This window comes from Oncorhynchus nerka, linkage group LG6, assembly GCF_034236695.1.
Source record: "Oncorhynchus nerka isolate Pitt River linkage group LG6, Oner_Uvic_2.0, whole genome shotgun sequence".
Taxonomy (NCBI): Eukaryota; Metazoa; Chordata; class Actinopteri; order Salmoniformes; family Salmonidae; genus Oncorhynchus; species Oncorhynchus nerka.
Genome location: NC_088401.1, coordinates 83,419,708 through 83,431,614, shown reverse-complemented (window position 1 = coordinate 83,431,614; position 11,907 = coordinate 83,419,708). Strand labels below are relative to the sequence as shown.

General features: G+C 42.9%; 1 protein-coding gene across 1 annotated transcript in view; it reads right to left on the bottom strand.

Annotated features, from left to right (window-relative positions):
• Positions 1–11,059, bottom strand: part of LOC115126152 (solute carrier family 25 member 48-like) — a 15,759-nt gene extending 4,700 nt beyond the window's left edge. The window contains exons 1-5 of the mRNA XM_029655755.1: positions 10,850–11,059; positions 10,012–10,055; positions 9,355–9,426; positions 8,381–8,633; positions 6,830–7,120 (exon numbers count right to left, since the gene is read on the bottom strand). Of these exons, the coding sequence (XP_029511615.1) occupies positions 6,830–7,120; positions 8,381–8,633; positions 9,355–9,426; positions 10,012–10,055; positions 10,850–10,895 (706 nt within the window). The 5' untranslated portion in view covers positions 10,896–11,059. The remainder of the gene's footprint in view (positions 1–6,829; positions 7,121–8,380; positions 8,634–9,354; positions 9,427–10,011; positions 10,056–10,849) is intronic.
• Positions 11,060–11,907: the final 848 nt, after the last annotated feature.

Genomic DNA, 11,907 nt, shown 5'->3' with positions numbered 1-11,907 from the left:
GATAGAACCTGTAGACAGAAACACGTCAGGAGGGTCAGGAGATTTACAGTTGCATTTATTATTTTTTTTTATTTTATTTAAAAAAAAAGTTGATTACATTTTTGGAAAACTTCATGTGATATCAAGATGTTTCATCAAACACACTGAACAGGCAGGTATTTATTATTATTATTTTTAAATGTGCTGAGACACACTGCTAGAAAGTCACCTTTCATTGGGCATGGAAGCTTTTTCCTTCTGTTTAAATCAATTTAAAATCTCAAACTGTCAAATGTCCTGTCCTTGTTGCTTTTCACACAAACTTTTTTTAAATGACCAAAAAACCTCAGTCACCCACTTGCTGAGAACTACCTGAAGGGTAAACTACCAGGAGGGTAAACTACCAGGGCCAGGAAGGTAAACTACCAGGAGGGTAAACTACCAGGGCCAGGAAGGTAAACTACCAGGAGGGTAAACTACCAGGAGGGTAAACTACCAGGGCCAGGAGGGTAAACTACCAGGGCCAGGAGGGTAAACTACCAGGACCAGGAGGGTAAACTACCAGGACCAAGAGGGTAAACTACCAGGACCAAGAGGGTAAACTACCAGGACCAAGAGGGTAAACTACCAGGACCAGGAGGGTAAACTACCAGGACCAGGAAAGTAAACTACCAGGACCAGGAGGGTAAACTACCTGAAGGGTAAACTACCAGGACCAGGAGGGTAAACTACCAGGAGGGTAAACTACCAGGATCAGGAGGGTAAACTAACAGGAGGGTAAACTACCAGGAAGGTAAACTACCAGGAGGGTAAACTACCAGGAGGGTAAACTACCAGGATCAGGAGGGTAAACTACCAGGACCAGGAGGGTAAACTACCTGGAGGGTAAACTACCAGGACCAGGAGGGTAAACTAACAGGACCAGGAGGGTAAACTACCTAGAGGGTAAACTACCAGGATCAGGAGGGTAAACTACCAGGACCAGGAGGGTAAACTACCTAGAGGGTAAACTACCAGGACCAGGAGGGTAAACTAACAGGAGGGTAAACTACCAGGACCAGGAGGGTAAACTACCAGGAGGGTAAACTACCAGGATCAGGAGGATAAACTACCACGAAGGTAAACTACCAGGACCAGGAGGGTAAACTACCAGGACCAGGAGGGTAAACTACCAGGACCAGGCGGGTAAACTACCAGGACCAGGCGGGTAAACTACCAGGAAGGTAAACTACCAGGACCAGGAGGGTAAACTACCAGGAGGGTAAACTACCAGGATCAGGAGGGTAAACTAACAGGAGGGTAAACTACCAGGAAGGTAAACTACCAGGAGGGTAAACTACCAGGAGGGTAAACTACCAGGACCAGGAGGGTAAACTACCTGGAGGGTAAACTACCAGGATCAGGAGGATAAACTACCACGAAGGTAAACTACCAGGACCAGGAGGGTAAACTACCAGGACCAGGAGGGTAAACTACCAGGACCAGGCGGGTAAACTACCAGGACCAGGCGGGTAAACTACCAGGAAGGTAAACTACCAGGACCAGGAGGGTAAACTACCAGGAGGGTAAACTACCAGGATCAGGAGGGTAAACTAACAGGAGGGTAAACTACCAGGAAGGTAAACTACCAGGAGGGTAAACTACCAGGAGGGTAAACTACCAGGATCAGGAGGGTAAACTACCAGGACCAGGAGGGTAAACTACCTGGAGGGTAAACTACCAGGATCAGGAGGATAAACTACCACGAAGGTAAACTACCAGGACCAGGAGGGTAAACTACCAGGACCAGGAGGGTAAACTACCAGGACCAGGCGGGTAAACTACCAGGACCAGGCGGGTAAACTACCAGGAAGGTAAACTACCAGGACCAGGAGGGTAAACTAACAGGAGGGTAAACTACCAGGACCAGGAGGGTAAACTACCAGGAGGGTAAACTACCAGGATCAGGAGGATAAACTACCACGAAGGTAAACTACCAGGACCAGGAGGGTAAACTACCAGGACCAGGAGGGTAAACTACCAGGACCAGGCGGGTAAACTACCAGGACCAGGCGGGTAAACTACCAGGAAGGTAAACTACCAGGACCAGGAGGGTAAACTACCAGGAGGGTAAACTACCAGAATATCTTTGAAGGATGTTATGTAATCCATCAGCCCTTTTGGTACTTCATATTTTCACAGATGTCGTCAGGTAAAATAATATGAAGTAATTAAATATGATGATTTTAAAATAAAAACAGAATAGACAAAGCTGTGAAACATTATCCTAAATATTAACCATCAATTTAGTGAATAACATTGGAAATTGGGGTACCTAGTCCGTTATTCAACTAAAATGAGTCTTCCACATTTAACCCAACCCCTGTGAATCAGAGAGGTATGGGAGACATCCACGTCTTCGGCACCCAGGGGAACAGTGGGTTAACTGCCTTGCTCAGGGGCAGAATGACAGTTTTTTTATATGGAGTAAAAAATTAAAAATAAAAAAGAGTGGAAGAACTCACTTTAACCTGCATTGGCTAATCAAAACCTAACATACAGTAGATGTGACTATATACACAAATACATTTTGTAAAAGTTATTCAACTATAAATTACCGAAATTACTGAAGGTTCCGGTAACCTTGGTCACTACCAGTAGCTTTGCAACCCTGCTGAGAACTGAATCATCCCACATTTCATCAGGATTTCTGTGTCAAAGGGAACAGGTTTTATTAGTAAATACAGCTCCATGCTGTGTACTGGGATGACGTGTCAAATCAGTTGCTTACTCAGCTATACCTCCAGTGTCAGTGGAAAGGAGTAGACTCCAATCAGAGGTCATTCAACTCATGAACTAAATCAGATTGGTCTTTGACCTATTACATATGTCATAAGTCTTTATCACAGCAGACTGTTGGGTGAGTCAGACCATGTCATCATTTATGGGTCACAATCTGCTGGGTGGCTGTTGTAGAGTAGGCCAATGATTTCATAATCAAAGAACGAGGGTTGGAGATGCTTTCCCTTGACCTTTTTAGCAGTGAAGGCATCACATCAATAAGATGCAGCAGGCAGCTGAGCAAAGCAACTACCCACAGATGCTGGTGTTCAGTGGAGGCTGCCGAGGGGAGGACGACTCATCGTAATGGCTGGAACAGAGCAAATGGAATGGCATGCGTTTTGATTCCATTCCACTGATTCCACTCCAGCCATTACCACGAGCCCCGTCCTCCCTTAATTAAGGTGCCACCAACCTCCTGTGGTCTACAGCATAAACTAAGTAGGCAGATGTGGGCTTAACCAAGGCAGTAATCAAACTATGTTACTCACAATTTGAGTAATCCATTGGATTACATGACGAACTAGTTTTATTGTCATGTAATCAGTAACTGTAAATCATCCTCCCAACCCTGGGTAGGCCTACAACGTTTTCAAGATGGCATCATAAAATGGCATAAAGTAATGGCAAAGTTTTTATAGGTGGTAGACAAGGTGAAGACAACTATTCAGCTTTGGACTTGACACGAAGACTGTAAAGGTGCCATTCTACAAAATGAGTGCCTTTTGTGTGTGTGTGTGTCTTTGAAATTTTAAGTAGAAATTGTTCACAAATATTGCTTTTTAAAAGCTTGTTATGTTAAATAAAGTGCCCTTTAATATAGACCACACAGAGAATTAAAATCAGTCTAATTTTGACTATGAAAAAGGCTTACTAAAGTGCCAAAATTCTTCATTTTGACGTGTCCCTCAGTGTACCACAGCCTTTTACCTGAACGCTCCTTAGCAGATAACCCGAAGGAACGTTTTTATTTGCATAGCTAGACTACATTTTCCGCCAAGTCCACATAGCAGCAACATTAGAATTCCTGCATAAATTATGATTCCAATGGGGTTAGCTGTTAGTTTAGAGCATGGTGATAGCAACCAGGGCCATAAATACACAAACCGAGGTCCAGACCTCTCACATTTTTTATAATTATAAAAACATTATAAAAAAATAGATTTTGTTCAAAATAAATTAAGACAATTATAGGTTAACATGTGATCAAAGCTCAGAACACTTAAATCATTGATCTGATTGAGTTCTAAACATGCCTGCCTCTCTGCCAACGAGTGGAATCATGGACAGTGGTTTGTTGGTTATGTTCACCTGCGTCTCTGAACGAGAGGAATCATGGACAGTGACTTGTTCGTTATGATCGCCTGCGTCTCTCTGAACGAGTGGAATCATGGACAGTGACTTGTTCGTTATGATCGCCTGCCTCTCTGAACGAGTGGAATCATGGACAGTGGTTTGTTCGTTATGATCGCCTGCGTCTCTCTGAACGAGTGGAATCATGGACAGTGACTTGTTCGTTATGATCGCCTGCCTCTCTGAACGAGTGGAATCATGGACAGTGGTTTGTTCGTTATGATCACCTGCGTCTCTCTGAACGAGTGGAATCATGGACAGTGGTTTGTTCGTTATGATCGCCTGCGTCTCTGAACGAGAGGAATCATGGACAGTGACTTGTTCGTTATGATCGCCTGCGTCTCTCTGAACGAGTGGAATCATGGACAGTGACTTGTTCGTTATGATCGCCTGCGTCTCTCTGAACGAGTGGAATCATGAACAGTGGTTTGTTCGTTATGATCGCCTGCGTCTCTCTGAACGAGTGGAATCATGGACAGTGGTTTGTTCGTTATGATCGCCTGCCTCTCTGAACGAGTGGAATCATGAACAGTGACTTGTTCGTTATGATCGCCTGCGTCTCTCTGAACGAGTGGAATCATGGACAGTGGTTTGTTCGTTATGATCGCCTGCCTCTCTGAACGAGTGGAATCATGGACAGTGGTTTGTTCGTTATGATCGCCTGCCTCTCTGAACGAGTGGAATCATGAACAGTGACTTGTTCGTTATGATCGCCTGCGTCTCTCTGAACGAGTGGAATCATGGACAGTGGTTTGTTCGTTATGATCGCCTGCCTCTCTGAACGAGTGGAATCATGGACAGTGGTTTGTTCGTTATGATCGCCTGCGTCTCTGAACGAGTGGAATCATGGACAGTGGTTTGTTCGTTATGATCGCCTGCGTCTCTGAACGAGAGGAATCATGGACAGTGGTTTGTTCGTTATGATCACCTGCGTCCCTTGGACTTGTGTGCCGGATTTGCAGCACATTCCCCACTCTCTAAAGCAGCTGAAAGCGTCCGCATGCTTCCCAACCGGAACAGTTCGGAAGAGTTTGTGCCTATATTATGATGCCATTTTGTGACGTTTTAGTTAATTTTGGTGTTCTTCAGGCACACATTTTTTCTTGATGCATGCAGGAGGAAGCAGAGAAGAAAGACAGAGGAAGCAAGTAGAGAAGCAAGCAGAGAGAGATTAGTCCAGTGGTTGCCAAACTTGGGGTCGGGGCCCCATGTGGGGCCCCCTGAGAAAATCTGTACTAATGATATCAAACAAGTTAGGAACTTTAAAAAATATGATATGTTTCAATATTTTCACATGGCCCATCTTCCCTATAGGCCGACATTAAAATGCTATCAACATGCAAACAATACAGTTTTAAAAATGTCCTACATTTTCCTTTCTACCAGTAGTTGTTCCTTCTACTGAAGTTTATAGTTTACCCATTACCCACCTTCTAACACTGATTATACAAAATTGTAAGTCATTTTCTAATAATTAATGCGAATGTGATAATACAATCATCTGTGTGCTTCATTGATATCTGGTTGTGCGGAGCTTGATTAGTAATGCCTAGGAACACAAATGTGAACGCTATGTATGTTGAAAAAAAGAGAAACTGTATTTATGTAAAGAGTTGATGATTTTTCGCACTTCATCATTACAACTGACTAAACAGTCACTGATGCCACGTGTCAGTGTGAATCATTTCTCATATCCCCCCGGGGTATAACATTACAATTGTATAGCTAATAGGCTTGCAGATGGACTGAGGTGAATGAAGCTATAGCAACAAGGTGATAATAGGCTACATGATTGTAGATGGACTGAGGTGAATGAAGCTATAGCAACAAGGTGATAATAGGCTACATGCTTGTAGATGGACTGAGGTGAATGAAGCTATAGCAACAAGGTGATAATAGGCTACATGCTTGCAGATGGACTGAGGTGAATGAAGCTATAGCAACAAGGTGATAATAGGCTACATGCTTGCAGATGGACTGAGGTGAATGAAGCTATAGCAACAAGGTGATAATAGGCTACATGCTTGCAGATGGACTGAGGTGAATGAAGCTATAGCAACAAGGTGATAATAGGCTACATGATTGTAGATGGACTGAGGTGAATGAAGCTATAGCAACAAGGTGATAATAGGCTACATGCTTGTAGATGGACTGAGGTGAATGAAGCTATAGCAACAAGGTGATAATAGGCTACATGCTTGTAGATGGACTGAGGTGAATGAAGCTATAGCAACAAGGTGATAATAGGCTACATGCTTGTAGATGGACTGAGGTGAATGAAGCTATAGCAACAAGGTGATAATGGCTGGGGTCATTTTGGCTTGTTGTTGCCGTTCTCCAAATAGCATTTTAAAAAGTGTTTTAAATTGTACAGAAATGCAGTAAATAAGCTTCAACTTTCAAAAAAATATCTTCAAAGGAGGGAAAGGTGGGTGGGTCTCACTAAAACTCAATCCCTGGTTACGGCCCTGCTAGCAAAGTCAGGATTGTGATTTCGATTTACGTATGGGCCCAATAACCCTCCATCAATACATTCTCTGGCCTAGTGGAAAGCAAAACGAGGCCACGGTTTCAACAGCATGCTCCTTTATCTGACCTAAAGGCTCATTTCTATTTGCTTCAACCAATCACAAACTAGCAACAGTAACATTACCATCCGTAAACACCTGCCAGTTACCTGCCAGTCCTCCAGACACCCATATAGAACAGGGATGAGGTGATGACCTCCCTTCAGAGGATAGCCAGCGACGGAACAACGCGTAGGGGATGAAGTACAGCGTGTACCCAGGGACGTCTCTCAGGACCATGGCCCCGGCCCCTCTGTAAAGCCCCCGGATGCCCTCGGTCCGCAGTATGGAGCTGATGCAGTGGATGGGACCTCTGTAGGTCGGCTGGCCCTGGAGAGTCATGGAGCGCACGGCGATGTTACCGTTCACGTTTCCGGTCGTCCCGGCGAGGTTCAGGTTCTCTAAAATACAAAATAATAAACTAACAATAAAGATCAGGGCTGTAATTGACTTTATTGACTGCTCATGCAGAAAGAGGATAGTTTGGATTAAGGTTCAATCTTATGCGGAAGGAGGCTTTAACTATATACCAGAACAACAGGTGATGGTGAAGATTTAACACGTGTATTTTATGATGCCCTTTACTGTATAAAGATACATGGGGCGCAACTCAAGGACGTGTGGAGCATTGGACTAGTAACCGGAAGGTTGCAAGTTCAAATCCCCGAGCTGACAAGGTACAAATCTGTCGTTCTGCCCCTGAACAGGCAGTTAAACCCACTGTTCCTAGACCGTCATTGAAAATAAGAATTTGTTCTTAACTGACTTGCCTAGTTAAATAAAGGTAAAATAAAAAAAAAGTGCAGCAATTTCCGTTTTCAAAAACAGTGACTGGTGACTTATCACTGATGTAGGACATTGACATGTGATTTACGACACCTTTTAGTTTATCAACCTTTAAGTGAGCTGGATTTATCATCTCATGCTAGCTCGTCCGAGTTGCTGTTGTGACATATGAATGGCAGTTGAAAGACTGATGGGGCTCTGAACCTGAATAGGCAAATTATACATTTTCTGTGGTTCCTTGAACTGGCAACTATTCTAGACCTTTGGGTAAAGTCCCACTAAAATGAGCTTTCTAAACCCATGGGTGCTATAGGCACTGTATCTTCTAGAAAGGTCTGAAAGGATAGTTAGAATCCTCTCTAGGTTTCTTCCTAGGTTCTGGACTTTCTAGGGAGTTTTTCCTAGCCACCGTGCTTCTACACCTGCATTGCTTGCTGTTTGGGGTTTTAGGCTGGGTTTCTGTACAGCACTTTGAGATATCAGCTGATGTGAGAAGGGCTTTATAAATAAATTTGATTTATACTAAAGGAAATACCTGCTAAAATAATGACCTTCTAGAATGGTCTAGAATGTTGTATTGGTCTTTTGACTTTACCTGCTAAAATAATTACCTTCTAGAATGGTCTAGAATGTTGTATTGTTCTTTTGACTTTACCTGCTAAAATAATTACCTTCTAGAATGTTGTATTGGTCTTTTGACTTTACCTGCTAAAATAATGACCTTCTAGAGTGGTCTAGAATGTTGTATTGGTCTTTTGACTTTACCTGCTAAAATAATTACCTTCTAGAATGGTCTAGAATGTTGTATTGGTCTTTTGACTTTACCTGCTAAAATAATTACCTTCTAGAATGGTGTATCGGTCTTTTGACTTTACCTGCTAAACAGGGAAGAGTCTGCATCTGCAGTCTGATCTTCACCAGGTCGACCGGCGCTCCGAGTCCCACTGACATCAGCCCTGTCAACATGCTGGCCAGGGTCATGTCCAGCATGCCACACGGCTGCCTCTCGTCACCATGACGGAACTTGCTAATAACCCTCTGTGTGTTGTTGAAGAACCCAAACACCACTGAGTTATACACGGTGATGCTGGCCAGCGGGAAGGAGAGACCCTTGAAGAAGCCAGCCACCTAGGATGAAGAATAATACAAATGAGACGTTTTATGCAACAGTGTGTTCTGTAGAAGGTCCGCGTCCCAGTATACAATTTGGCAACTGGAAGGTTTTTCCCCCCACCTCCCTGCCAGAGAGAGGCTACATAGGGAGTATTCACAGCAAGGCTCGAGGATATTTGTTAAAACAAAAGCACAGTTGCTTCAAAAGGAAAACAAATATTTCCAGAACTGGTACAGCTAGGCCTACGGTATAATCTACAGATAAGAGTTTGTAAAAATGAATTTAGGATGTGATAATTCTCTTTTTGAGTAGTTGTCGAGGTTGACACTTTATGTCCAAGGCCTCCGCGGTTCTAAAGGGAAACCGTACCAACAGCATGACGACAAATGGATTACCGTGCCAAATATTATCCCATGGCCTCCTATGGATTATCGTGCCAAATATTATCCCATGGCCTCCTATGGATTATCGTGCCAAATATTATCCCATGGCCTCCTATGGATTATCGTGCCAAATATTATCCCATGGCCTCCTATGGATTACCGTGCCAAATATTATCCCATGGCCTCCTATGGATTATCGTGCCAAATATTATCCCATGGCCTCCTATGGATTACTGTGGGACAATACAACATGTCTCCGCACGAGTGACTAAGTCGCTTTGGGTAAAAGTGTCTGCTAAATGGTATATATATATTTACATTTAGACGACAAGAGCAGTGACCTATCACTTACAGTTTCCTTTCTGTAGATTTGGAGGACACAGTGAAGGGTGTTCTTGTATCCTTTCCCAGCTTGTAAACGAGTCTGTTGGGTAGAAACATAGAATGGGAAATGATAAGAACCTCAACATTCCTCCTACATAAAACAACGGCCTACACAATCTACAGCATGTAGGCTAGGTGATGTGTGGTGGCTCGTGTTAATGTTACTGCAGGCCTATAGCCTACTAAATGGTAACTGTTTATGAGTAGATAAACCATTATTACATGTTTGGTAAAAAAAACACAAGGTTTGACATGAAGGGTTGATCTGTTGCCTAGAGCAAGTGGACTGAAGAGTTGGGCAAGTTGAGCCTGCTCTGAGGTTGCCCCCCATTGGGCCGTTTATTTAAAAACATTTTTTTACTGACAACAACCAAGCTGCAAGCATTGATCTGTCTGGTTCCCCTCCATTGTTTAAATGAAAGAGACAATTGCCTTTCAGACCTTAATGTCAATCCCTGATTTAAACCAAATCGGACTGTTTCCTGGAAAACCAATGAAGCCTAGTCCTAGAACTCAAGATAAACAGAGAATCTCCATTGAAAGTGGATTTAAGTCCAGGACTGGGCTTGATCAGTGTCTGGGAAACCAGTCCTTTATGTGTTGAACCGTGTGTCCTCGTATGTACCTTGACTGTGTCCAGCGGATGACCAACAATAACACTGGAAGCTCCTATTGGAAAAACAGAAGGAAACCACGTTTAGGAGGAGTAAGGAGGGATGGATACAGAGTGTGAAAGAGAGAGAGGGGGAGAGTTAATATATAATGTTGTTTCAGTGGCACCCTGCCTAGAACATCCAACCCTCCACAGACAATAGAACTACAGTACCACAGATTTCAGGGCAAACACAAGAGAGAACAGAAAGAATCATATCCCGGCCAGACAGCAAAACACTACCACTGCTTAGGGATCATTCTGACTCAACATTTGCAAAAACAAAACTTAGGCCGATAATGTTCATAACTACAGTAGGCTGCCTATAGGCGAATAACAGGCGATGAAGAGTGAAAACCGTTGCAGCATTCCACAGATACAGTATCATTATGCAATGTGCAACTACTATGCCCCTACTGTCCGTTTCATGGTAGCGCGCCTTGCAGAAGTAGAATATAGAAAAGGAGAACACTCAAAATAAATAGTCAAACATGTAGAACTGGTTATTTAATTATTAACTACATTTTGATTGGATGTTAAATGTTTAGTGTTTGATCAAAATGTCCAGCGCTATGTGGGCAATTCGATTTGGAAAATCTGCGCATGTTCCAATTATTCATATATCTACTTTTTTCTAATCGAACATAGATTAGACATAGGCCTACATAGCAAATGTATTAAAATAAAACAAATTATGATAAACAAAAACGATATGCAATAGTCCAACACCGCTCTAATCCCAAACTCATCCTCACATAAAACATCTAATTCTACAGCTAATTAACAAGTTAAAAAAATAACGGACACTCACCTCCAATCCACCCTGCAAGGAAGTCATCTAAATGAAAACAACTCATTTTTGATTGATCTTAATTCCTTTCCTTCTGTCACTAATCACCGGTGAACAGAAATCTTAAGTGTCTGGAATTCAACGTCGATACAGACACGCGGGGTAAGATATTTCAGAAGCAAAGTAACAAAAGTGGACTTTCCTAGCATCTACGTAAACCTCCAGATAGGTTTAGGAGGGTCTGTAAATAAACATAAAGACAGGGATTGGGCGTCTCTAAACCAATCAGCATCTAGGATTTATGTGTGACACTTGCCGTCTGAAAACAATGGGCAAATTTGTTTTGATGGCCCGGTGCCCCGTCGGAGTGGACAATTTGTTAAGGACCACCTGAAAAGCCTGGAAAGTACCAACTACTCTGAACCGGGGCACAGGGCCATGCATGCAAATATAAGAACCCATTGCACTGTAGCATGGAGAATGGTGACAGGAGTGGTAGCGACAAATTGTCTGTTTGCTTGCACCGGTGAGTGAACCTCAACGCTCATTCGGAAAAAAGCAGTACTATAAAAACCTACACTTTAATTAGATTTTAAATTGAGTGAGAAAGTATTCAGAACACTTGACTTATTCCACATTTGTTTACTTTAATCTTTGGTTGCGATAGAGACGTGAAAGCAACATTAACATATTCATTATAACTTGTACATTCCATTTGAAATCAATCAAAAGCTTTAAAATAAAGGCCAATATTTTAGTGTGCATTTTTTGTTGTTGAACTGAAACAATATCTTTTGATGACTTCTCTTAATGCTCTACAGAAATCCGAGCAAGGGTAGCATTCCAGAGGGACATCAGAGACTGCAATGTTCTCTGCTTCACGGAAACATGGCTTACTGGGAAGACGCTATCCGATGCGGTGCAGCCAACGGGTTTCTCCACGCATCGCGCCGACAGAAACAAACATCTTTCTGGTAAGAAGAGCGGCGGGGGGCGTATGCCTCATGACTAACGAGACATGGTGTGATGAAGAAAACATACAGGAACTCAAATCCTTCTGTTCACCTGATTTAGAATTC